The 27157-nt window shown below is 36.6% G+C and overlaps 1 protein-coding gene across 1 annotated transcript in view; it reads left to right on the top strand.

Annotated features, from left to right (window-relative positions):
• SLC9A9 (solute carrier family 9 member A9) overlaps positions 1 to 27157 on the top strand; it is a gene marked incomplete at both ends in the record, with an annotated part of 608321 nt that overhangs the window by 410615 nt on the left and 170549 nt on the right. The window contains one exon of the mRNA XM_084232807.1: positions 4683 to 4836. Coding sequence (XP_084088933.1) covers positions 4683 to 4836 — 154 coding nt within the window. The remainder of the gene's footprint in view (positions 1 to 4682; positions 4837 to 27157) is intronic.

Below are 27157 nucleotides of genomic sequence, written 5' to 3'. Positions count from 1 at the left end.
AAAGGAAATCACCCCATACTCTTCTATGTTATTGTAGTATGAGAAATAATCAAACAAGTATCAGCCAGATTGATAGAATAAAAATTTAAAAAGAAGACTAATTATAATATGTCTACTTGCTGTATACATGGCAGAAACCCAGCGTATTGGAGTCACTCACCACATGGCTTCAGACACCATCTTAAGTACTTAGCTAAGATAAGGGAGGTGAAAGGCAGGATACAAACATGAAACTACGATAAGTAGTTAGGCAAGAAAAGCACAGTAATCAAAGATATTTAAGTCATTCCTTCACCATTGAAAAGAGATAAGGGAGACTAGCTGTTCCCGGTACAATGAAGTGGACACCTTATAGTATTTACATGTTAATGTCTTTTTAAAACTACTACCTCCACGATGCCTTCAGAACCCCTCACATAAAAGCAACCTTTGCCAAAGGTATATTTTGGAGTGGCAGATTTTTGCTACCATACAATCTCCTAAATATATATAGAGTCTTATATATAGGAAATATATATATTTACATATAGTATACATACATATATACACATATGTATGTACACACACACACAAGTCAGAAAAGTGGATCTCTTTTGAGTATATTTTTAAGCCAAGAACTGCTCATGTATAGATAATTTAGATTGAAGAGCAAAGTTATGCTAGTTTAGCATAATAACAATACATTATTAAACATATTTAGGAAGATAAATGGTTGCATTTATTTCCTTACCTTTAATATCTAACATGAAAGAGCTTCAGTGTTGTGCTATATCCAACAATGTCTCTATCTAACAATGTGAGCTTGAGGAAAGAAAGAAAATGAAAAGATCACCTTCCATCTCCAGACTTGCACAGCGATTAAACACTGCAAGGAACTTCACCTTGACCTATAAATTTTCTCTCAGATACAGAAGTCTGTTGTAAGACTATTTCCTTGAGCTTTCATTCCCTAATGACACCATTTGTATTTCCTAGAGAGAACATTATTAAAGTATTCCTCAGTATTAAGTGTTATTAATATCTGTACTCTCCTGTTCCCATCTAAACGCATGAACATCTCTGGTGTGTGTTGGGGGTGGAGAGGGTGGGCTGTTGTTTATGAGTCATCATCTCAAGTGTTAAGAATTGCTTATGTGTAAGAGCTTTTTTTTTTATTAATACCTACTTCAAATATTATCTGCCTTATCTCCAGGCCATTTCCTTGTCTACATGGAGATTTAGAATAATTTCCTTCCTGCATTACATTTTGTTCCTTGAAGATATTTTATAATCGGAGTGTATGTTCCACTCTCTCTGAGGTTTCTTTGTTTCAGGCAAAATACATTAAGTCTCTCTAGTCTAATCTTCTGGATCTTGTGTTATGCCTTTTGTCCCTTGTATATTCTCAGCATGGAGGTAAGAAAGGGGTAATATATTCTAAGTTGGAACTTAGGGATAAAAACCAGGATAGCAGTAGTTTTCCTCATTCTGTTCTACATCTAGAATTCCTTTAACACGTTGTAAAGACCTGGAAATTTAAAAATCTAGATGATGCAGTATTATAAAAATAGACCATTGCAATTTCTTGTATGTGCTTTAAATCTCTTATAAAAATTACCAAATTACTACCTCTTTGACTTATATATATTATATAATGCTATTATTATAAATGTTTATTTGTCTAATTATATGATATAACAGGACTTACAAATGTTTTGCAAGTCTTTTGTTATCCAAGAGAGACCTTCATTTTAACATTTTTACTTTACTGCTTGTGTTTGTATTTTCTGATTTCGTAGTCTACATCTCTTTTTATTAATGCCATCATGTTTGGATTTGAAATGTCAGTGTTTTCTCTTTAACACCTCTTCTTACAAATATATTTAATATGGATGCATACAAATTCAATTAGCATATTTTTGCTAAAGAAAAATAAAACAAGAAAAGAGCAAGTTTTAATAGGTTAGTTTAATTTTAAGTGTTATTTAATTATTTATTATATTTCAATGGTTTAAAATTTGGCTTTCCTGTTGTCTATTTGATTTTTAAAAGAAATTGTACTCAAAAAGATTTTTTTATAAATATAGACAATGTTTTTATAAGATGTTGTAGGAAGACAAAGAGCCTAGTATAGTTAAACCAATTTTGAAAACAAGACATAAGATAGAAATAATCACTCTATATAATATTAAAGTTTATTATACATTTACAGTAATCAAGATGGTATGTCATTAGAAGAAAAATAAACACATAGGTCAATGGAACATAATACAGAATCCAGGAGTAGATCCACAAAAACATACCTAACTGATTTTTTATAAAGGTACAAAGCCAATTAAGTGGAGTAATTAAACATTTATAGATGAAAATGTGAACTTTATCCTAAGAATATACCTTATACAAAAACTAACTAAAAATTATCACAGACTCAAATGTAAAATGCAAAGCTATACTATACAACTTCTAGAAAAAAAAAAACACAGGGAACTATCTTTAGGATCTCGTTCTAAGAGAAATTCTTAGACTTAGCTCCAAACACATGATTCTAAGAGGAAAAATCAACAGATTAGACCTCATCAAAATTCAAACTTTTTGTTGTGTGAAAGAGTCTCTTAAGAGGATGAAAAATAAGTTATCAAGTGGAAGGAAATATTGCAAACAGGATATCTTACAAAGCACTATTTTCTAGAATATATAAATAACTCTCAAATTCAACAATCAAAAATCCAACAATCCAATTAGAAAATGAGAAAGAAACATAAGACATTTTTTTCAGGAGATTATAAATTTAACAAATAAGTACAGTTTAAAATGCTCAACATTATTACTGTCTAGGTAATGCAAATTAAAACCACAATGACTTATTACCACATACCTATCAGCATTGCTAAAATAAAAAACAGTGACATCAAAGGCTTACAAAGACATAGAGAAACTTAACGATTTATATTTTGTTGGTTGGGGATGTTAAATGTCATAGCTGTTTAGAATACAGTTTGGCAATTGCTTTAAAAATATGTAAATACCTTAAAACTCAGTGATGTCTTCCTTGGCATTTATCTCAGATAAGTAAAAATTTATGGTCACACACACAGTGGCCTTTGTAATAGACAAAACTGGAAACAATGTAGATCCTTTCAATAGACTGAAGGATATCTATTAATATCTTTCAATAGATTCAATAGGTTGAACAAACTGTGGAACATCTATATTGTGGAATACTGCATGGCTATAAAAAAGATGAAACTATTGATACATTCAACAACCTGTATGAATATCCAGAGAATTATGCTGAGTGAAAGAAAAATGATACCAAAAAAAGGCTAAATAATTAGTGATCCCATTTCTATAACATTATTTAAATAAAAAAAAAATAGAAGTGGAGAACTGATCATTAGTGGCCAGAAGTTAAGAAAGGAGTACGTTTGAGAGAAGTAGATGTGATTATTAAAGGGCAACAAGAGGTGAGCCATTCTCACACATGTGAGGAAATATCTCATTGTGGTTTTGATTTGCATTTCTTTCATATGACCCAGCAATTCCATTCCTAAGCATCTATCCAAAGGATACAAAAAACTACCTTAAAAGAAAATATATAATCATATTCCATAGGAGTATTTACAATAACCAAACTATGGAAACTACTTAGGTGCCAAAACCATATGAATGGATCACGAAGATGTGATATATGTACAATGGACTACTACCCAGTGATTAAGAAAGATAAACTCTCACTGTTTGTGACAAAATGGATGGAGCTGTAGGGGATTATACTAATCTAAATAAGTCAGAAGGAGAAGGAGAAATACCAGATGGTGTCACTTGAATGTGGAATATAAAGAAAAAAAATAAAAATAAAAGATCCAGAAAAGTCAAACTAATTACAAATGCTAGTAATCTGAAGGTAGAATGGAGGCTACCAGAGAGGGAGAGGCAAGAGCACAGAGGGGAGGAAGCACAACAGACTATTGTGGAGGACTGTGGATGTTTTGGTGCTGGGTGTAGTGTGGTAACCACTGGAGAAGGAGATCCAGTACTTTTATCTTTTTAAAAAAAAAAAGATTTATTTATTTATGCAAATAAGAACTGTGGGACAGAGACAGAGTGCACCAGAGACAGAGTGGGGAGCAGAACAGGCATATTGACTGAAATACACTGCTGAGGGGAGCAGCAGGCAAGACAGAAGAGTTCTGCTATGTCATGTGGGTAGCTCCCTGGCCAGGGATCAAACTCATGTTACAGTGGCTGTGGGTACCTTCATAGGTTGTTCTTAACCTCTTGCACCACCAGAGAGGCCCCCAGATCCTGCACTTCTAAAGCACAAACAACAGTATTATCTCAACTACCTACCTATCTACTTACCTTCCTACATACAAACATACATTGATACATACAAAAAAAAAAACTTCGAAGATAAGTCTAATGGATGAAAAGAAGGCAACATGAGGGAGCTAATTGTTTACAAAAATGTACTGTATCTAAACTGTACCAGTATTGAAATTCTGGTTATGAGATTCTACTATACTTTTGCAGAATGTTATCGTTAGGCGGAAAGTCATTTCTTCCAACTACATGTGACTCTATAAATATAACAAAAAACAAAATTTTAACTTAAAAAAAGTAATTTTATTTATCAGCAAATTACAAAGATGAATTCAAGAAAGAGACTCATGAAATTTTTCACTTTTGGTTTCCTCTACAAGGTTTGCGAGGAGCAATAGCATTTGCCTTAGCCATTCGGAACACAGAATCTCAGCCCAAACAAATGATGTTTACCACCACACTACTCCTTGTGTTCTTCACAGTTTGGGTATTTGGAGGAGGAACTACCCCCATGCTGACTTGGCTGCAGATCAGGTGAGTGGTGCTGTTTAACAAAAGAAATATGCTGTTTCATTTCTTGTGTTGCTGACTGGGTCAAGAGTACAATAGCAAGTCTGTGTACTAGCTATCCTTGGGTTAAGTTGACCTTCTTTCACAAGGTCAAACAATATGACCTGTTACCAACCAAACTGATTTTTCCTAGAATTCTAGAACTCTCAAGGTGATGTCTGTCTACCATCTGTCCCTAGAAATGAGTTTATTTATGAATTCTTCCATTTAATAATACCCATTGGGTACTATGTGACATGTTATGGAGTTCACAGAGTGATTAAATCAAATCTTGTCCTCAAGAGACCCATAGTTCAGTAGAATTTATACAGAAAAAGCTATAATACTAATGAGAATGGAAATTTGTTTAGTTTTCAATCCCTCACAGCACTTAGGATATGACTGGGGACACAGAAAATGCTTAAACACGCTTGATTGACCAGTCATATGTTCAGTCAGAGGAATGCCATATACACGTTAGACAATTCTCAAAGGAAATGGGAGTCAAAGCTTCAGTCAGGGGTGCTCCCATAAACAGTGTCTGAAGATGATTGCTATAAATCTAAAATATAAAGATAGTAGATGATTTGACAGAAATGAATAGTGTGTGCCAATAGTGAAAATGCATAAATCTATTAGAAAATGTTGCTGTCTTTATTTGTTTATTTGACTTGTGTCATATTTTTATATGTCCCAGTATACAAAAATACTCTAGGTAAATCACATTTTATTTCTCAAAGCCATACACCTCAATGATCATGCAAGCCCTCTCTGGCCCCCTCCCATCCTCTGTAAGAAAAATCCATACCTACCACATATGACTGGCAAAGATCCAGCTGACTGGAAAAGAACTTACAAGATTATTTCAGACAAGGACTCTGTTATTCCAGCACCAGTATAGTACCTGCAAGGAGATGATAGAATAAATAATTGCTGTCTGAAAAATTAAGTGAATATAACCACAAGTGTAGATTGTTGTTGTTAAGCATTTACTGATAATTTTCTATACATTTGATAAATAAAGCAAAAATAAGACTCATACCTTTTGAACAAGAAGGATGTCTAAACTAGGTCAAGTGACTATGCTTTAAGCCAAATACGGGGGGCGGGGGGGAAGGCCTCTTGGAGTACTGTAAATATTGCTAAACACATAAAGGGCTTTGACCAAAGGTGAATGAAGAGTGTTTTGAAATGCTTGTGGAAGTACTTTCTAGGCATGTAAATATGACCTGCAATTTCTTTCACAGTAGTGGTTTCCTGTAGGCTCCTATGGATGAGTACACATTGCACTAAACTGCAGCAACTATGAACTATCAGCAAGGTAGTGTGTTCAGGTTGATGGAAAATAAAATTCAATAAGTAGATCCATGCAGGGGAAAAAAAAAAAAAACTGGGCTTGGAAAGTCAAAGTTAGAGGATACCAGTCCCCAAAAGAAAAAGAATTGTATACCTATCAGGTAAATTGAATAACAGAAACTAAATTAGTGATGTGAACATTTTCTTAGAGTAATTGAAATATAACTCATTTTCTACCATTATCTTTCTTTCCCCTATAGAGACTGACCCCAAATAAAAAACTACCCTAAAGTGTTCACTCTCCAATAGTGTTTTCCAAAGACATTCATTGACTTCAAACACATGTCATATAGCTTATTCAGTCTCTTGATATTAGAATCACCAGGGAGAATGGAGTTTGATAATGGGGCTTAAGGCAGATTGAAACAACTATCCAGATTATAGGACAGGGCCTGAAAAAGAAAGATAGTCATGTCAATCATAGCATCCAAGAGGAGGAGCCTGAAGGTCAATTTAGGCCAGTGTTATTTTGGTCTGATGGAGGGCACAACATGAGGTTATCCCCCATAGGAGTTGACTCCAAATGGCATAAATAATTTGGTGACAGACTTGGCCACCAGCTAGGAAGGAAGAGTAGTAAGGGCAGGAAGGTATGGTGTTGTATTTATGGAAAGGAGCTGACAGGATGCCAGTCTGATACGCAAGGTAGAAATGTCAGCTGGGAAGTAGCAGGTTGATCTGAAATCTAGGCAGAGAGACCACCCGTGTGGAGATCATTGGGGGAAGCTGAAATATGCGTAGGTATGTGAGTACGCAGGAAGTCAACCCAGACAGACAGAAGACAGGACAACAAAGCCTCATTAAAAGCAATGGTTCTCAAACTTGAGTGTCAGAATCACCTAGAGGGGTCAATAAGCCCCAAAGTTTCTGATTTGGTATGTCTGGGTTAGAGTCCAAGAATCTGTGCTTCTATCACATTCCAGACAATGCTGATGCTGCTGGTTCCAGGATCACACTTGGGAACCAACGGCTGGTTTAAACTTCCTAACCCCAAGTGGAAAAGAAGCTCATAGTAAATAATGTCAGATTTGCCCAGGGTCAGACACACCTACACCGTCAGGTTGAGTTCCTCAGCATCTACAGTGGGGGAAGGTGGGGGCTAACTAGAGGAGAAGGAGCCACTGTGCACTGATTAGTGTGAGGGAAATAGAACATATGAGAATAATATAATAGAACGGGGTCATAAGTTAGTGTATGTACAATTGCAGACACAAATGTGACATAAATTTGGTTATGATACTGTCATATGCTCCACTTTTCTGTCATGGTTTATAATCCCATCAAAGAAATCCTCAATCTTATTATCATTTTTAAATGATAGTTGTCCATCATTTAAACTATATTTAGTCAGACTTTGCTTGTTTACATAGCAATGTCTCATTAACCAACTTACATCTCAGATTCTTTCAATAAAATACCAGAATGTAAGTAAATTGGAGCTATAATAAAATGACATGAATGGGGAAGCCCAAGGGGCAGAAATGCAAATGTGCATTTCTAAGAATTCAAACATCCTCACTTGACATATAATTTATTTACATACTATACATTACGTTCTCCTTGATTTTTTATTAATTCTACATTTTTCTTTTAAGTTATTAAGCATGTATTTGAGATGTTTTTATCCCTATAAAATTGTCATGCAAACACAAATTAATCACAGTAGAAATAAAATGTTTTATAAGATTTGATATATTAATATGAAATTGCATTTTTATGAAGATAACTTTGAAACACCAATGATCTTATGCTTAGAGAAACACAGACTGATCTTCACATATGAATCAAATTCTTCGTTTTTAAGGCTTGTCCTAAGCATATTCAAATTTCTTATCCTACACTGAGTCACTTTCTTTTAAAAATAATAAAATATTTTAATATAGCATTTATAACAAATCACGAGAGCTTTGATTCTCAAAATTCTAGAGAAAAAGAAAAGACTTCTTTACTATTATTTTGGAGGTTTTCATATTAAAAAAAAAAGAAGAATTGTTTCTTGGTTAGACTCTGGATGCTGTAGAATACATTATTAATACTGGTGGTTAGGAAAACCTAACCTCTCTGTCTCTAAGACCAACTCTACTGTTAACCAGCAAACAAGATTATCTACCAAATGATCACAGATATTTACAAATAAAAGTCAAAAGCTAACAAGGCAGAACATTCTGGCCTTGGTAATTCATTTTGTGTATAAATCCATCCTTAGTTGGAGATAGGACACCACATGGAAATAATGAAGCACATGAGAATGGAGCCCATACCATAGTGCAAATATTCCTAGGCTCCCCTAATAGACACACTAGACCATCTAAGTGCCCAAAATATCTGGGCACTTGGAGCCTCCCTCGTGGCGCAAGGGGTTAAGGACAGCACTATGAAGCAATCTGCAACCTCTGCAGCATAAGTTCGATCCCCAGCCAGCCAGGGAGCTACCCACATGGTGCTACAGACCTCTCCTGTCTCGCCTGCTGCTCCCCTCAGAAGTGTATTTCAGTCAGTCTGCCTGTTCTGTTCCCCACTCTGTCTCTGGTGAATCCTCTTACCACCCCCACACCTCTGGCCTGTACCCCAGTTCTTGTATGAATAAATAAATAAATCTTAAAAAAAAAAATATCTAGGTACTAGAGCAGAAAACCTTGTAACCAGAGCAATACAGAACTTGTATTCCAGATGGCATTGGACAGTGGTCTCACCAACACGGCTTCTTCAGTTTCCAGAGTTTGGCTTCTAACATCTCAAACAATAAGAGGTAGCTTTTATTGAAGACTTACAGTATGCCAAATGTTAGATAATGAATTGTAAGCACATAACCTCTCTGTGAGTCACCTGGATATTAGTAGCAGCTACCTCCTAGGCTGGGCAAGTCCAGCCCAGCAAAGTGACTCATTGTCATCTGCAGAGCCAGACTCCCACCCTGGGAACCTGAGCCCAGAGCTGGCAGGCCCAAGGAGTACTTTCTTTTGTCACCCTAAATAAGTAAGCTTATCCCTGAGGCCTGCAATCTACCTTGATTAACAAATCCTGGGGCGGGGGGGGGGGGGGGGGGGGAAGAGGGGTGTGCTTTTATAAGACAGATCTGAATGAAACAAATACTGGAAATTTTCATCCAGCCTCAGTGACTGAGTTGGCTTGCCCAAGCAGTACAGAAATTTTCCTATGCAAGTTTTCTCCTTGGCCCAGCACAGTTAAAGGTAAACAAGTCGAATCCTGGTCCAAAGTAGCTAAGGGGGGTGGGGTGAGGTTTTTTGTCTTCCTCAGTTATATGAATTTATGACCCTCATGATCCCTTTCCCAATCCCATGTAGGATCCCATGTCAGCCTGTTGTCCGCCTCTTCCACAAATTAAACAAAAATTGTACATACCAGCCTGTATTAATTGTAAATAACTGCAAATAACTTTTTGCTAGTGTGATGCCTTCACTATCATTATTTAATTACATTCAAATTCTACTTTGGGTTTATAACCCATCCTCTTTTTATGATATCTGAGAATGCTTTCTTTATCAAAGTATCTTTAACTACAAAAACTTTTAATAATCACCATCATAGCAATGCACATGAAGGCGAAGAGAGAACTGTCCTTAGTAATATTTTTAAATCTTAAGTGATAGCAGAATTAAATACTTCTGCTTGCATACAGACCTTCTTTATTACTGTGGTGAGAATACATTAATTCAATATAAAATGGAGGTGTAGTATAATTAATTTCCCTCAATATATCATTGTTCTGTTTGGTTTCTTTTCTAGCATCCACAGTCTCATACATGTTTAATAATTTGTTTCATTTATATATTAATATGGCATCAGCACACACACTTTGGGGAGTCCCAACCCCTGCCTCCCGCTTTTATTAGTTGTGGGATCTTAAACAATAAACTTCATTCCTTATGCCTTAATTTTCTTATATGTAAAATTAGAGTAACAGTAATATCTACCTCTTTAGATTGTTATGAAGATTAAGTGTATAAAGAATTTAGGATACATAATGAGTATATAACAAATGTTGCTGTAACAATTCCCAAATGACCACCTCCTAGCTTTTTCTTATCCAAATACTCTTTTATTGCCTATGGCATATACATGCACACACATACACACATATAAATTGTTACTAATTAATTATGTTTGTGAAATCATGGCTTACATATGAGATAGAAAGAAATAGTCTCTAGGGAGCTTAGTTCATTTTATCTAGTAACTAGATTCACCAATTCTACAGGCAGTTTCTATTTCTAGATTCAAAATGATAAACTTCTTAAAGAAAAATGCTCACAAAAAGTTTTCTATTTATCCAACAGCTCAGAAAGATTCCTTCTAAAGCATGTTTCTATTTCCTTAACATAATAATCTTTGCTTGGAATATTTTCATATATTTAATTTGTACCATTTCATTACTTTTTATCAGTTTCATTATTTTGCATTGAGACTGTTCTTATTTATATGATTTATATCCATTGTATCAATAAGATCTGAGAAATACTTTCTGTCATAAAATATTGAAAACCAATTTTCTCATTTGAATATAGATTTATACTTTATATTCCTCCTAGCCCCCATTTAAAATTATTCTACCTTCCTTAGTTCTTCTAAAATTATTTCATAAATCCAAATAGTTATTGCTCATATCAATCTAGTTTGACATATTCCATTAGAGATATTGGAACCTAAAGTTGACCTTAAAATAGCCTAGGTTTTATGAGTATTATGAATTACCAGTTCCTAAATTTTAGCAGGTCCTAATACCATCTGGAGGCCTACATGCTTGCTTTCTATGCACAGAATCTTCTGTGTTCCAAAGGTACAGTCTTTCTCTTCACAACTGTCCACTCTAGCCTATGAGATGCATTCTTATTTATCTTCTCCAACATGCTCTTGAGAACATCAAAAGCAATAAGTCCCACCATTTTTTAAGTTTACCAGTGAATCTTCTGCTTTATTGAAGAGGAATTATTAAGCTGTAACATAAAATAGGATCCAATATAGGTAACTTAGTTTAAATAATAGATGTGCCTTTACTTTAAGTAATGGATGAAATCTGAAAAAAAAAAACTGATTTTAATTAACTGCAATAGATAGAAGTTGTTTTTCAAACAGCTTTGGGAGAGATTCTAGTTCTGGTAAGACAGAGTGAGCGTATTTACACCCCCTCCCATAACTCTTCCACTGAATGTAACTAAAAGCCCTGGACAGAATGCATGTAGCACTTATCTGAGAACTCTTAAAAGTAAACAGTGACAGGCAGATTGGGAAGGGAACATGAATTCAGGATACTATGGAACCAGTGGTGAGTCTCTCTTTTTTTTTCTACTGGAATCTCTTGACTGGGACTCTAAAGCATTTCAAAGACCATAACTATGAAACAAAAAAGACAGAAAGAACTGAAAATGAAATTCTCTTGTTTGGGGGTTCAGAAAAGGAGATAGGCAAAGGAAGAGGAAAAGAAACCCTATGAGTAAGAAGATCAGGAATAATCCTCTCATTTTGCTGTTGTTCGTTTCATTCTCTCTCATCCCAATCAATGAGAGACTCCTTAGATAGCAGTGGTGGTGATGGCAGCAACAGCTGGGCAGATGCCTAAAATTCCAACAAAGATACTGAGGTACTGAGGCCTTGGGGAGCATTCTTGTTCCAACTTTTTTCCCTCTTGGTCCAATCACCACCTGGCTGTGAAAACAGATGCAATGTTATTAAAAAATCATTGGAAATAAATGTCCTGATGGGAAAGCTAAAGCTCTAGGCTTTGTGAAGCCAGAAAATGTGAAGGAGATTGTGTAGTGGAAGGAGCTCAAGAAAATGATCCAATAAGGTTGTAAATAATAAGCTTTTGGGCTTATCCTCCAGTTGTGTATGCCTGTAGCTGACCCCAAACAGCACACCAAAGACAAACTACAGGAGAGAGCTCCAGAATGAATGCTCTCTGGCACAAATGCAAGACAGATCTGAATAGCACTGTAAAGACTTTGAAACTGAACTGATAGTGGAACCACAGGCAATGGAAATCATGTAAGAACTTGACCTCAGTCCTAATATGATTGCTTTTTGATAAAAACAGAATATCAAAATTCTCCATAGAAGAATGCTATGGCATTCAGCATATCCAGGTTTGGAGTCACTTAATATAGTCATATTCAAAATGGCCAGGACAAATCCAAAATCACTCAGCCTATAAAAACAAAAACAAAAACAAAACAAAAAAAAAAACAGGAGAATGTTACTATCTCATAAGGGAAAAGACAATCAACAGCTATCAATCCCAGGATAGTACAGATATTGAAAGTAACACACCAAGTCATTAAAACTGCTATTATAACCATGCCCCAAGAAGGAAGAGCAACCACAATGGAAAGAAACAGAAAAATGGAAAAAATCAGTAGAGAAATAGAAGATACAAAAAAATAAATAAATGGAAATTTTAGAACTGAAAATATAATAACCAGAAAAATATGGCTTAACAACAAAATAAAGGATGACAGATGAGGGTCTGTGAACTTGAAAATAGATTATGAGAAATTCCAATCAGTACAAAAGCAAGAACGAATTTTTTCACTATCAAACTTACTCTAAAAAAATAACTAAAAGAATTTCTTCAGAAGGACTATAAATTATATTAGAGAGAAATTTTGAGCTGCAGCAATAAAGGAGAGCAACAGAAACTGTAAATATCTGTTTAAAACAATCGACTATTTTTTTCCTCTAAAAATCTTTACACTGTATATGGTCATTGGGGAAAAAATTTAGCATTGTTTTATGGGGCTGTGATAAAGGGAGAGAATAAAATAATCTGCAAGGTAGTAAGTTTCTTACTTTCCACTTGAAGTGGTAAAATATTAGTTCAAAGTAGGCCATGAAAATTTAAGTATTTATATCGCAACTTCTAGATCAACCAGTAAAAAGTCCAAACAATGAAATATAGTAAAAAAAAAATCCAATAGATGATATGAAATAGAAAACAAATTCAAATAACTCAGAAGAAGACAGAGAGGAAAATGCTGGAAAAAAAAAAAACCCAGAAGGAACAAACAGAAAAGCAGTAATAAGATGGTAATTGCTCTAAATCCAAATATATTAATAATTACATTTAAGTGGTATAAGGGCAGCAATTAAAAGAAAGAAATTATCAAAGTGGAAAAGCAAATCTCAACTACATGCTGATAGGTTGTCTATAAGAAAAGAAGTATAGTGATATAGATAGGTTAAACATAATAAAAGGATGAAAAAGTCTTGATCATGTTAACACCAATCAAACTGAAATTAGATTAGCTGTATTTGTGAGACAAAATAGTCTTCAGAGGAGGAAAATTTACCAGGAAAAATAGAATGTTACATAATGTTAGTCTCAATTCACCAAGAAAACATGACTACATAAAAGATGTATACCTCTAACAAAAGAGCCTTAAAACGCATTAAGCAAAAACTGACAAATCTGAAAAGAGAAATATAGTTGAAAACTGCAATACCACCCCATGTATCAGTATTACAAATTGACAGCAAAAACAAGAGGGTAAAAGAACTGAATGATACCATTAACCAACTGAGTTTAATTGCCATTTATAGAACACTCTGCCCCAGAACAGCATAATACACATTCTTTTCAAGTGCACATAGATACAGTGAAACAGACACGTTTCAAGTCATCAAACGAATCTTACAGACTAAGAGAATTCAGATCATGCAATGTTTGTTCTCTGTCATAGTAGATCTAAACTAGAAATACATAACAAAAAATAAATGGAAAATCCCAAGATCTTTGGAACTTAACACAATTCTAAAAAAAAAAAAATAAGGTTCAAAGATAAAACATCAAGGGAATTTAAAAAGTATCTTGTAGTAAAGGAAAAGTGAAAACGTAATAAAAGTTGTTCAGAAAGGAACTCATAGCACTAAATGCTCATCTTAGAAGACAAGGAAGTTCTCAGATCAACAACCTAGTCTTCCAGGATTAGAAGACTAAGTAAACTAAACCCAAAGCAAGCTAAAGGAAGGATAATAAGAGATTTGAGTCAAAATCAATGAAAATAGAGGAACAATAAAGAAATCAATAGCCAAAATTACTTCTTTTGAGATCCATAAAATTGATGAATTTCTAGCCTGACAGACAAAAAGAAATCGTCCAAAAATCACTAATACAAAAAATGAAAGTGGAGTATTATGACAGACCTTAGAGACATTAAGGGGATAGTAAGGGGATGCTATGAACAACCTACACATATAATTCAACAAAATGGATAAACTGCATCCAACTGGCAATTTTTGACAAACTGCCAAAATTCATTCAAGGACAAATAGATAAACTTAGTCATCACATATATATTAAAGAAATAGAATTCATAGTTTAAAACATTTAAAAAAAACTATTGACCCAGATGATTTCAATGGGAAATGCTTCTTTGAAAAAAAATACATCAATTATAAAAAATCTCTTCTAAATAATGAAAGAGGGATAAGCATTTTCCAAATCATTTTGAGAGAACAGAATTACACAAATCCCAAAGCCAGACAGCATTACTAGAAAGTAAAACTATAGACCAATGTTTCTCATGGCATTGAGAATCCTCAACAAAATATTAGCAAATCAAATTCACCAACACAACTAAACACAAGAAGTAAAAGTGGCAAAATTTCGGGGCCTCCCCTGGTGGCGCAGCGGTTGAGCGCTGGGCTGCGAGGCTGCCCGCAGCCTCTGCAGCACCAGTTCATTCCCCAGCTGCCAGTGAGGGTAACACACACACAAAAAAGGCAAAATTTCAAGACTAGGCCAATATTCAAATATTAAATAATAAAATATATCATTAACATGCTAAAGAACAACATGATCATATCAGTTGATACAGAAAAGTATTTGACAAAAAACATTTTTCCTTCATGCTTAAAAAAAATAAGCTTTTGCAAGCTAGAGATAGAAAGAAATGTCCTTAAACTGATAATGGACATATATAAAAACCCAAAACTAACATCCTATTTAATGGTGAAGGCTTTCTTCTCAGTCTCTGGACTGAGACAAAGATATTTACTCTTATAATTCTATTCTGTGTTGTATTGGTAATCCTCACCAAAGTAATAGGCAAGAAAAATAAATAAGATTCATAGACACTGCAAAGGGAGAAAGAGAATTGCCCAGTTTACAGATAATATAATCATTGATGTAGAAACAAGGAATCTACAAAAAAAAAGAAGCTTCTAGAAACAGTAAGAGTTTAAGATTGAGGATAGAAGATTAGCACTCAAAAATCCAGTGCATTTCCATATCCTTATATTGAACAGTTGGAAGTAGAAATTAATTTTAAAATACTACTTAAATCTAAATATTTTGAATATTTAGGAATAAATCTAAAAAAATTATATATAGTTAAGATATTAACTCCCCATGACTTGATCCATAGATTAATGTAATTTGAATGAAAACCTCAAGTGAATATCTTGTAAATACAGAAAAACTGATTTTGAAATTTACGTAGAAAGGCAAATGACCTAGAATAGCTAAACCATCTTTCAAAAAGAATCAAGTTACAAGTCGCACACTGCTTGATTTTTAAGGTTTACCTTAAAGTTGCCATCACAAAGAAATGTGGCACTGAACAATAGACAGTCCAGAAATAGACCCACACAAAGATTGATTTTAACAAAGGTGCAAAGGCAACTCAATAGCAAAGGGATAGTATTTTCAACACATGATGTTGGAGTAATTGGATATATGTGGTAGGCAGAATCCTGAAATGACTTCCAAAAACATTTCCTGCCACTTCTCCCACCTGGTGTACATTCCTTGCACAATCCTAGAAACTACAAATATGATGGATTTTGTTCTTGTGCTTAGGTTACATGGCAGTTCATAGAAGAGGAAATCAGAGACTCAAACACAAGAAGCATCTGGTGCACTGTAGCTGCTTAAAGATAGAGGTGGCTCCATGGCAAGGAATGCAGGCAGCTTCTAGATCCTGAGAGTGTGCCCCTGGTTGGCAGAAGGCCAGCACAGAGAAGGGGGCAGTGGGCTACAATCATGAGGAGCTGAATTTGGCCAACTCCAAGAATTAACTTGGAAGCAGATTCTTCCCCAGAAGCTCTAGAAAAGAACCCAGCCCATAAACTTGATTTCAGCCTATAGCAGAATTCCTGGTCAAACAATGCCAGACCACTGGCCTACAGAACTGTGAGGCATTGTTTTAATCCTCTAGGTCATGCTAATTTTTTCAACAACAATGGAAACCTACTGCAATGGCCATAGGCCAAACATTGAACTTTGACTTAAACCTCAGACTTTTTATAAAAATAAACTCAAAATGGATCTTACATCCAAATGCAAAATATAAAACCTGGAGAAGAAAACCTAAGAGAAAATCCTGTTGAACTAGGCAAAGATTTTTAGATATTAAACTAAGAGCATCATCCGTAAAAATTAGAGAAATTGGACTTTGTCAAATATATTTTGCTTTGCCAAAAACACTGTTAAGAGAATGAAAATACAAGCTATAGACTTGGAGAAAATACATTGCTGGTGGGAATGTAAAATGGTATGCAAATCTGTAAATCATTTTAGCAGTTTCTTCAAAAATTAAATATATTTACCCTGTGACTCAGCATAGCCTCCCCTAGATATTTAGCATAGGGAGTGAAACAGGAATCCTATAGCTTCTACCTCTGAAAAGTAAATGTGTAAAGATTACATGAGAAAATACATGTACTGAGAACTCAGGAAGTAATCCTATTTTACTCACATCTTTTATTAGAAATATCAGATGAATTTTAATAGCATTTCAGCATATGTTGAAATAATTATATTTTTCCTTTAATTTATTGATATGATGAATTATATTAATAGATATCGTGAGATGGAATTATCCTTACGTCCTCAGAATAGCTACTTTTTCCTAAATTTTATATCCATAATGACTGAGATGAGTATGTAGTTTTCTTTCTTTTAGAGGAAAAGGAATGTCTTTCTTAGATTTAGATATTATTATTAAGGCTATGCTATATTCATAACATGGACTAAATACTTTTCTATCTTGTTGCATCTGAAATAGTGTAGCATAGAAATGATCTCCTTTAAAGCCTAGTTAGAAGTCAGCTATGAAGCTATCTGGTTCCTAGAATCATTTTAATGGTAGGTCTTTAATCACTTTTCTAGTGTCTCTTATGGCAATTCATGTGTCCAACTATAAAGTTGTCATTTTATAGCTCAAAATGGTCAAATATTGGTAATTTCATATGATTCCACCTAATAGTAAAATGAGTATTCTAGTTTAACCTTTATTACTAATGTGTCCCTTTTGCCTTCTTTTTTTTTTTTTAATGATTTATTTATTTATTTATACAAGCACTGGGTACAGTCAGAAGCGTGGGAGGGTGAGAGAGAATTCACCAGAGCCAGAGCGAGCAGCAGAACAGGCAGATGGTGGCAGGAGATGTCTGAGAACCATGTGGGACTCTCGCCGGTGGCCGGGGATTGAACCTGCGTTGCAGAGGCTGTGGGGCAGTTTCGCAACCCAGCGCTCAACCGCTGCACCACTGGGGAGGCCCCCCTTTTGCCTTCTTGCCCTGCTCTGCATGGACATATACACATATATTAAACACAAGAGGTATTTTTATTCATTCCTAGATTTTTCATTGAATCATTTCAATGTGAGGGCAGATATCATACATATATCTACAGACAGAATCAGGCATCTTCGAAGTGTAAGGGCATTCTCTTAGAAAACCAAAATATCATCACTGTACTTACAAAAAATAAAAACAATAGCTTTATCCGTACCTATTCAGATTTCCCCAGCTCTTGTACGAAAAGTATTTTGTAGATGTTTTTGAATTCGGGATACAATCAAGGTTATATATCGCATTTGGTAAAAACATATTTTAGCCTCTTTAAATTAGTTTCTTCTCCTTTTTTTCCTCCCTGAAACTTTGATGTTTTGAAGTAATCAGATCAGTTATTTTGCACACTATTACATATTCTGGACTTGTTTATTTCTTCATAGAATCAGTTTATATATTCTTCTTACTGCTATATTTTCTGTAAACTGCAAATTAGGTCAAGGCTTGAAATTCTGGTTGAACATTTTTGGCAAGAATATTCATCAGCGACATTGCAGGCCTGCTAAAGTGTATTTCAGATCGGCAGGCACATGAGGTCACGTTGCCCTGTTATGGTGATGCTATTTGTTCACTTGCAGTTGCAACCTTCCATGGTACAGGTGTAGTTTTACCTCTATAATTAATTTTTAATCTTTGTGGTGATGCTTGAGCACTGTACAATATACGAATATACTGTTTCCAACGCACTTCTATCCCAGTCTTAGCAGCATCCATTGAGGATCCTTGCCTGATTCATGGATTGCATTTGACATGATTTTTTTTTATTTCTCTTTGATAGCTGTTTGATAGATAGGTAGATAAGAGTGTTTCTAGTTTGCCAAATGAATACAATATTAAATGCCTTAATTTCTAATTTATCTAATTTTGAGAGTATAATCTATAATTTACCATTAAAATATAAGATTTTCTTGTGATCAAGTAATGACTAATTTGGGCGTATCTTCCATAAACAGGAAAAGTGTTTATTTGGTATTTTTAAGAAGAAAGTTCTATACATATGTATTAAGTTGGGTTTCTTGATTATGTTCCTCTAATTCCCTATATCCTTCTCTTTATTTTTACTAGATGTCAGATTCTCAAGGAGATATATTAAATTTTTCATGATAGTTATTTTAAGCAATATTTTGCATTCTGATTTTATATATTCCAATATGCATATTTATGTTTTCTTGTGTTGTGTGTGTATGTGTGTGTGTGTGTTTGTGTGTGTGTGAGAGAGAGAGAGAGAGAGAGAGAGAGAGAGAGAGATAATAGTGTATCTTCACATTTTCCTTTGCATTTGTCTGGTATACCTTTCTCATTCTAGAAATAAAACTTGAAATAGTCTTGTTCTTCTTATATTTTCATGCTCTTCTTCTATACGCTAGTCCTGGTAATGTAGAATTCTTAAATGAAGATTGGAAACAGTATGGAAAAGTCATTTTTATAAGCACTAGGCAGTGGGGTCTCCCTTTTCATTTCATTTTAGTAATGAATGAAGGTGGCTAGCATTGTTTGGAATAGAATTCAGTGTTTTAATCTACATCATTTAATTCCCTGGGGTCCTTAACATCGCTTCAAAAAAAAAGTCTTATTTTTTAATCTCTCATAATCTTTTACCTGTTAGTATGCATTTTAAACCTTAATGAAATAGTTTAAGAAAAATTACTCTGTAAAATCCAACAAGTTGCAATAAAACTCCCATTTTGCATCTACCCTAAAGATCAATTACATAATCCAAATATGAGATTTTAACTGAAGGTTTTAAAAATATGTACTGGATTCTATCCCTTTGAAGAAATTGCTTGAGACAGAGAATGCCCATTAGAGGCAAAATATGCTTTAATGCAAATTTCACTGTACTCAGTACAAAGAGGACTGTTTGGAAGAATATTAGCTCTTCCCCTCTTCTTTCTTCTCCTCCTCCGCCTTCTTCTTAATGGAAGAAGTGAGTCTACCATCCTTCCCAGTGCTAGATCGACAGGATACTATAATTGACCAGTAATAAAGCAGCACGTATGTTTGGAGATGAGCATCTGAAAGTATGCCAATGATTTGGTTGGCAATTGACTTCTTTTTTTAAATTTATTTTTAATTTTTTAAAATTTTATATATTTTTACATCATTTTTTAAAAAGATTTATTTATGTATTTATACAAGCACTGGGTACAGTCAGAAGTGCGGGAGGGTGAGAGAATTCACCAGAGCCAGAGCGGGGAACAGAACAGGCAGACCAACTGAAATACACTGCTGAGGGGAGCAGCGGGGGTGGCAGGAGAGGTCTGTCACACCATGTGGGACCCTTGTCCGGCGGCCAGGGATCGAACCAGTGCTGCAGAGGCTGCGGGCAGCTTCGCAGCCCAGCACTCAACCGCTGCGCAACCAGGAGAGGCCCTAACATCATTTTTCATTTTTGCACAATGTATGCATCTTCATCTTGGTTATAGTCCCCATAAAATTCCCACCCCCCTTGTTTTGATCCCACTCCCTCTTCCCCCCACTGCAGTGCATCTCTGGTTTATAGTTGCTTGTTGATTTTGATTTTTACTTTACTATAATTAGTCTTTTTCCTGGTCCCTTATTTAGGTTTTCTAGATTCCCGCTATGAGTGAGACCTTCTGGTATTTTTCTTTTTCTTTCTGGTTTATTTCACTGAGCATGATCCCTTCCAGCTCCATCCATGTTGCTGCAAATTGCATGAGTTTATCTTTTTCAATTGCTGAGTAATATTCCATTGTGTATATGTACCACATCTTCTTGATCCAGTCATCTAATTTTGGGCATTTGGGTTGTTTCCAAAGCTTAGCTATTGTAAATAGTGCCTCTATAAACATCGGGGTGCAGGTGCCCTTTGCAACTAATGTTTCTGTGTCCTTTGGGTAAATATCTAGGAGTGGAATTGCTGGCTTCTTGATGGCACTGGCCACTTTCCTCTTATTTTCTCCAGAATTCAATTTGTACTGCAGGGACCTCATGTCCCATCAATCCTCCTTGTTTCTCTTTCTCTTCAGGCACAGTACCCACACAAGAGTCTACACCAAGAAAGTTACCATTTTTCTTTAGAAAACGCCAGCTAAGAGATTGGGAATGGGCTTGCTCAGCCACTCTGGGGTGACCACAGCCGTGTTCTTCGCTTATCCCTCTGGTGTGCCAGTCCAGGGCTCTGGCAAGGCACAGCACTGCCTGCAGGCAGACTTTGTCCCTGAGGGGTGTAGTTGACTCTGGTCTAGACATCAAAATAATCTCACCACTTTCTCTGTCACCATAGATCTATTCATTTTTGTACAGAACTCGTCATTTCAGTGGAATTCTCAAGGAAGGGAGAAAATATCTATGTTTGAGAGAGTAATCTTAATTATATTTTTCATTAATCAAATTCCAGGTATTTAAGCTGGTATTTAATTTTATGAGTACAAACTAATACATATGTATCATATAAAATTAGAAAGCTAAAAAGTTATTCAGAAAAAAATTTATCTGAAGTCCCTTTATACAGAGATATTTTTTGTTAACATGTTAGTACATATATATATATTTTTGGCTCTCAATATTTTTACAAAATTCAGATACTCTTATTTTTTTCTTAAAAATGTATTTTAAAAATATATTTTTCTCGAGATATAGCTTTAGATTACTTTCTAATTTATTAGGTATCTCTTGAAATTATTCTTCCAAGGACTGGGTAATGAAATTATTATATGAATATACAAAAATTATTAACTTAAAATAGGGTGGTAGTACACTAGACTCAATTTAAAACTAATATAAATTATTCCATGATTATTATATATATATATGCATATAAACTTTTTTGTATCTCATTATTTTCTTAGAATAAATTCCTAAAATGGGGTGAGAGAGTCAAAGTACAGCATATTTTATAAAGCTCAGAATATATTTTGATGAATTGCTTTCTAGTAATATTGAGTTAATTTAAATGCCAGCAATGAATTTATTCTTTCTCTGGTGACCTTCCAACCAGTTTCTTATAGCACAGGATTATTTCATGGTTTTGAGGATGCCTAATAGTTTTCTAAAACTTTGTACTGATTCCAGAAGCTCATTTCTTCTGGTATTCAGAAACATAGTCCTTTATCCATATTCTATAAAACATCTTGTGCTCTGGGCTAGTTTTTTTGACATCGCTAGTTAGAATATGGGGAAGCCTTTCCAGATACAAAATTTGCCAATGACAGGTCTGTTGATTGCCCCTGACTCCCCTCAGTGCCCATCTGGTTGTTCACCACATTCTAATCTTGAAGTTATAACAAGCAATTCATTTTGCAGCATTTATAACCCAGAACCTAGGATCATAGGATCATGTATGTATCACCCTTGAAACTATGTCCTCTGTGAGTTGAATGTTATCTTGTCCTCATTCTTTAGTTTTTAGGCCCTCTGAACAAACACAGCACACTCTACTCTCTTCGCTACCACAGTATTCATGGGACATATACCCCCAGGGTGAAGTGACCATTGTCAATGCCTACCTCTGTCCCCCTTCCCTTCTTTCTTTCACTAACATTCATTCTCCAAATCCTTATTGAGTGTCCACTCTGTGGCAGCTATCAGGTAAAGCATAAATAGAAGAAACAAAGGCCATGCCTTTGTATAACAGATACAAAACCCTCAACTCCTACCTTCCATCTGTGCCATGACTTTTGCTTCAAGTCTTGTGTTTGTTGATTCGTGTACAAATTTAAAACTTTTGGGCAGATTGTAGGGCTAGGAACAAAGTATGTTTTTGATGCCTTGCAGATAGTCAAGGAAGCTTGTTGCTATTCTCAAAATAACTTTGTCAGTCCATGATTATTGACAACTCCCATGAAAATCTAACAGTACCTTGACTGTTACTTAGGGTTTTCAGCGATATTGTACTTGTTTGCCTTTTCGGAGTCTTCTAAAGCATTTTAGCAGGAAGTTCTCAGGGGCACTGTTAGGGCCTGCTAACTGGAAACCATTTTAAATGGAAGTCACACAGAGCATTTTCAAACTATGACTTGCTGTGTTTTCTTTTTGTCAAGGTAAACTTTGAGTCAATGATTTTTTAAAGAATTTTTCTGTTGGCATCAAAAAAAGATATAAAACTGGAGGGGTGCATGTATTTTGTAAATTTATTCATGTATATTGATAGTACAGTTTTGATATTTTATTTGTTTAAATATCTCTGCCTCCAATCATCAACACAAACATTTGGCCAGGAAGTTTTTTCAGTCACTGAGCCAAATCTTCAGTCTGTGTTACTCAGTAGGACACAAAGGTGAAATGAAAATCTGGCCTGTGTTTACATCTTACAATTAACTTCCCATTGGGTTGTTCAGTGTGTCCCACAACTTTTAGTGCATGCTGTAAAGATAAATAACAACACCTTAATTCTGACTTTCACCAAGTATATTTGCAGTAAATGGGTCTTGGGGGGCATACAGAGGTGGTTTCACATAGGTGACTCATCACAGGGAAACAGGAAAGTGACTGCTGCTGATGGGGTACTCAGTGCACGTAACTCGGTGAGTTCTTGCTCATAAGCACACACCTCTTCCAAATATGTGTGTGCACAATATGCATACACACACAGACACACACACCACTGACTCACTCACATACATCTATATCTGATATACACATTGAAATACATTGACCCTTAAATATCATGAGTGCTAGGAGTACCTACACCTTCAGTTGAAAATCCCAGTATGACTATAGTCTCACAGTTGGCCCTCCATATTTGTGGGTTCAACATCCACAGATTTTACAAACCAACATCCCTGGTTGGCTGAATCCATGCAAAACCCAGAGGATAGAAAAAAAATATCTCTTCTCAGTGGAACTACCCAGTTCAAACCTCTGTTATTCAGGGGTCATCTATATTTTCATTTCCCCCAAACATATCACACTGTCTCCTCAGCACAAGCTTCTTTCTCTTCTGTTATCGGACAAAGTGAGGGGCACCCCCCAGGACCCCTAAACCAGCACACTAGAAATGCCATCCATGGCATAAAGACAAAACATAATAGAGTGCTTAAGACCTTTAATAGAAAATAAGCTCAATACAATTAGTGCTCAATAGAGAAAAGAGAAGAAAAAAAATATAGCTTCAAATAGTTTCCAAATGAAGCACCCCAAAGCTACCCATTCCCTCACTGGTAAATGCCCAGCTAAACAGGATTGGCACTTGTGCCCCCCTCATGGCAGGGGTAAAAGTCTCGGTGTTTTCAAGCTATTGGCAGCCACTCTGGCATGAGTTCGATTCCCAGCCAGGGAGCTACCCACGTGGTGCAGCAGACCTCTCCTGTCTCTCCTGCTGCTCCCCTCAGCAGTGTATTTCAGTAGATCCACCTGTTCTGCTCTCCACTCTGTCTCTGGTGAATTCCCTCTCATCCCCTGCACCTCTGGTCTACGCCCCAGTTTTTGTATGCATAAATGTATAAAATAAATCTTTGGGGAAAAAAAAAACAGGGTTAGCCCAGAACAGGGCCACTGTGGTCACGAAACTTCCCACAAATCTAAGGCACTTCCCAGTGGGGAACCACAGGAAAGGATAGAAGAGGACAGGCAAGTCTGGAAGGAAAAGAGCAAAATCAAAATACAAGTCAAAATTCAGCCTCCCCACAGGTCTGCCACCCTCGTCTCTGTCTCTTTCATGAATCTCTTTCCATGTCCCCCAGGTCCCTGGTACAGGTCCCAGACTGGGGACCAAGCACAGCTACTTCGCATGTCTCTCTGCTCCACATGTCCTCTAGTCTTCCTTTTTCTCCATTTCTCTCTGCTTCTCTCTCCCTTTCTTTGGCTTCTCATCCTGGCCCAGCTCTACCCTTGCTTGGGTGGGACAGGGAAACTGGAACCCCCTTCCTGTGGACATCACACTTATACTACCAGGACAGCCTTTCTGCCTGATTACCTAGATGAGCCCTAATTCTTCGTGCTTCATACTAGAAGGCATCGTCGCCTCTAAGAACTTCCTTGCACCAACAGCATCCTGCTCTCCAACTAGAATAGTCTTTCCTGTTTCACGCTCCCAGCACCATCCAGTGCTTCCCTTCCTTTACTTCGCTTCACGCCCCACTTATGTGTCTGAGTGACATCTCTCTGCCTTACAGGGTGAAACGCACAAGGACAAGATCTGAATCAGTTCTTAACATGATTCTAGGCACACAGGGGCATTCATGGCTTCTGGGGACTGTAAGGTTCCCTGGAACATTCACAGTCCCGCTCCAGTGGACAAGGTCATCCATACCTTCTCTGCTCCCCTCAACCACTGTCACCCCTTCTGTAGCCTTCTATTTCAATGGATGCCAAACCCAGGTCACTAAGAGAATAAGAACAATCAGAAGACAACTTCCAGAAATTCTCCTCTATATCCTCTGCCTGAGTGCCCTCACACACCACTTCCACGGTATCACCGCAACCAACTGACTGCGCTCCCTTGACGACATATTCTTCTGCTTATGTATTCATCACATTCTCTGTCAGTTATTAGAAAACATTACTCCAAAATTTGCCTCCCTTCCCTCTTTCTATCATTTTGCCCTCTTCATTGAATTATTTATAAGTACCTACTTTAATTATTTTCATCTTAAAAAAAAATTAAAACCTTTTCTTCCCCACATACCCTCATCCAGTTTATAGTTTCATTTTTTGCTGTCCTTTATACCAAATAACTTTTGTGTAGAAGAAGTAGGGTGTAGGCCAAAGGTGCAGGAGGTGAGAGGATTCACCAGAGACAGAGTGGGGAGCACAACAGGCAGAGCTACTGAAATACACTGCTGAGGAAACCAGCGGGCAAGACAGGGGAGCAGAGGGTGAGGCAGGAGAGGTCTGCTGCACCATATGTGGCTTAGTTCCCTGGCCAGGGATGGAACTCCAGCTGTAATGGTGATAACACTGAGACTTAACACCTAGACCACCAGGGAGGCCCCATATAGCAAATAAGTTTTTATCTAACACTGTCTACAAATCCTCCCCTCTCAAACTCTCTGGAACCTGTTCTGATCAGGCAGTGGCCCCCATCATTCCACCAAAATTGTCCTTGTTTGTCTTGGTGCCCCCCGCCCTTGTTGCACAATCCAGTGACCATGCGTCACCACTTGTCTTTATTGGACTTTGAACAACCTTGACCTCAATTGATCCTCCCTCTTACTTGAAACACTTTCTTCATTCAGATTCTAGGAACACTCCCCCTAATTTTCCTATTACCTCCCTGGCCACTACCTGGCTAGAGTATAAGTTAGTTTTTGTTTCAGGGGCAATAGCCCTAACACCTCAGTGATTCACAAGAACAAACACACATTTCTTGCCCCACCTACATGAAGACTCGGGGTCAGTATGCCTCTGCTCGGGGTTACTGGGTTTTACTCATCTGCAACTCAGCTCAGTTTGACTCGGTTTGGCTGCAGGTTGGCTGGGGCTCTGCCTTCTGTTTCTTGCCTAAGACCTAGTGTAAGGAACAGCCCTCTCTGCAGCAAGGCCTGCTCACAGCAAAGGACAGGAGCAAAGTGGCTGAAACTCCCAGAGTCTCTAAAAGCTTCTGCGTGGACATGACACATATCATGTCTGCTCACATTCCATTGTCCAAAATAATCTGTGAGCTGCATTTCCTTTAAGAAAGCAGTAGCACGGATAAATCTTGTCCTTCATCTTAAGCCCAAGAGATGGGGTTTCAGTGAGATAATCAAAAAAGCTTGATGCATGCTCCCAGAGGACTGAAAAACCCAGTGCAGCCTGACTCATTCAGAAATCTAAAGCGCCAAAAACTGGCTGAAACAGCAGCAATGCAGTGTGATGCCCAGTTTGGGAAGGTGACACATTTCCACTAGTAAAGTATCAAGAAATTCGTTTCCTATTGTTTGATGTGTATGCTGTGGTAGAGAAAACCTGTGTGCAGTTGTCTTAGAACCTACCCTAGAATGTCACCCAGGGAGGTAAGGAGGCTGTTGCAGAGAAAGCCATGCCTATACAGTCCGATGTTCAGGATCCTAGGGAGGGATAGCTGGAATGCATAACCCATGTCAGGAGTCACAGGCTAGAGCCCAAGGGTGAGTGGGCCTCTGAAGGGTCCTCACAAATGCCCACCGAGGCAGTTTTCAACATCTGATCCATCATAGCCAAAGAGAAATACCACCATAAGCATGCCTGGCAAATGAAACCTTTGCCAGTTTACCTTCTGTCCTTGTTCTCTTGACTCCCTAAGAGAAACCAACCTGTGGGGTAGGACTGTGGTGGGGAAGAGCAAGAGACAAAGAGAAAGAGGGACCCTCGCAGGAGGCCCAAGTTGGTGGTGGGAACTCATTCTGAATGAAATTCGTATTCCAGTGTGTGACTGAACTTAGCCATTATTCAACTAAGATTTTCTACAATTATGCACTACCAAAGGATCCTTAAAAAA

Source organism: Talpa europaea (assembly GCF_964194135.1).
Source record: "Talpa europaea genome assembly, chromosome: 4".
NCBI lineage: Eukaryota > Metazoa > Chordata > Mammalia > Eulipotyphla > Talpidae > Talpa > Talpa europaea.
Note: the sequence above shows the minus strand (reverse complement) of the source record. Positions and strands in the feature narration are given on the sequence as shown.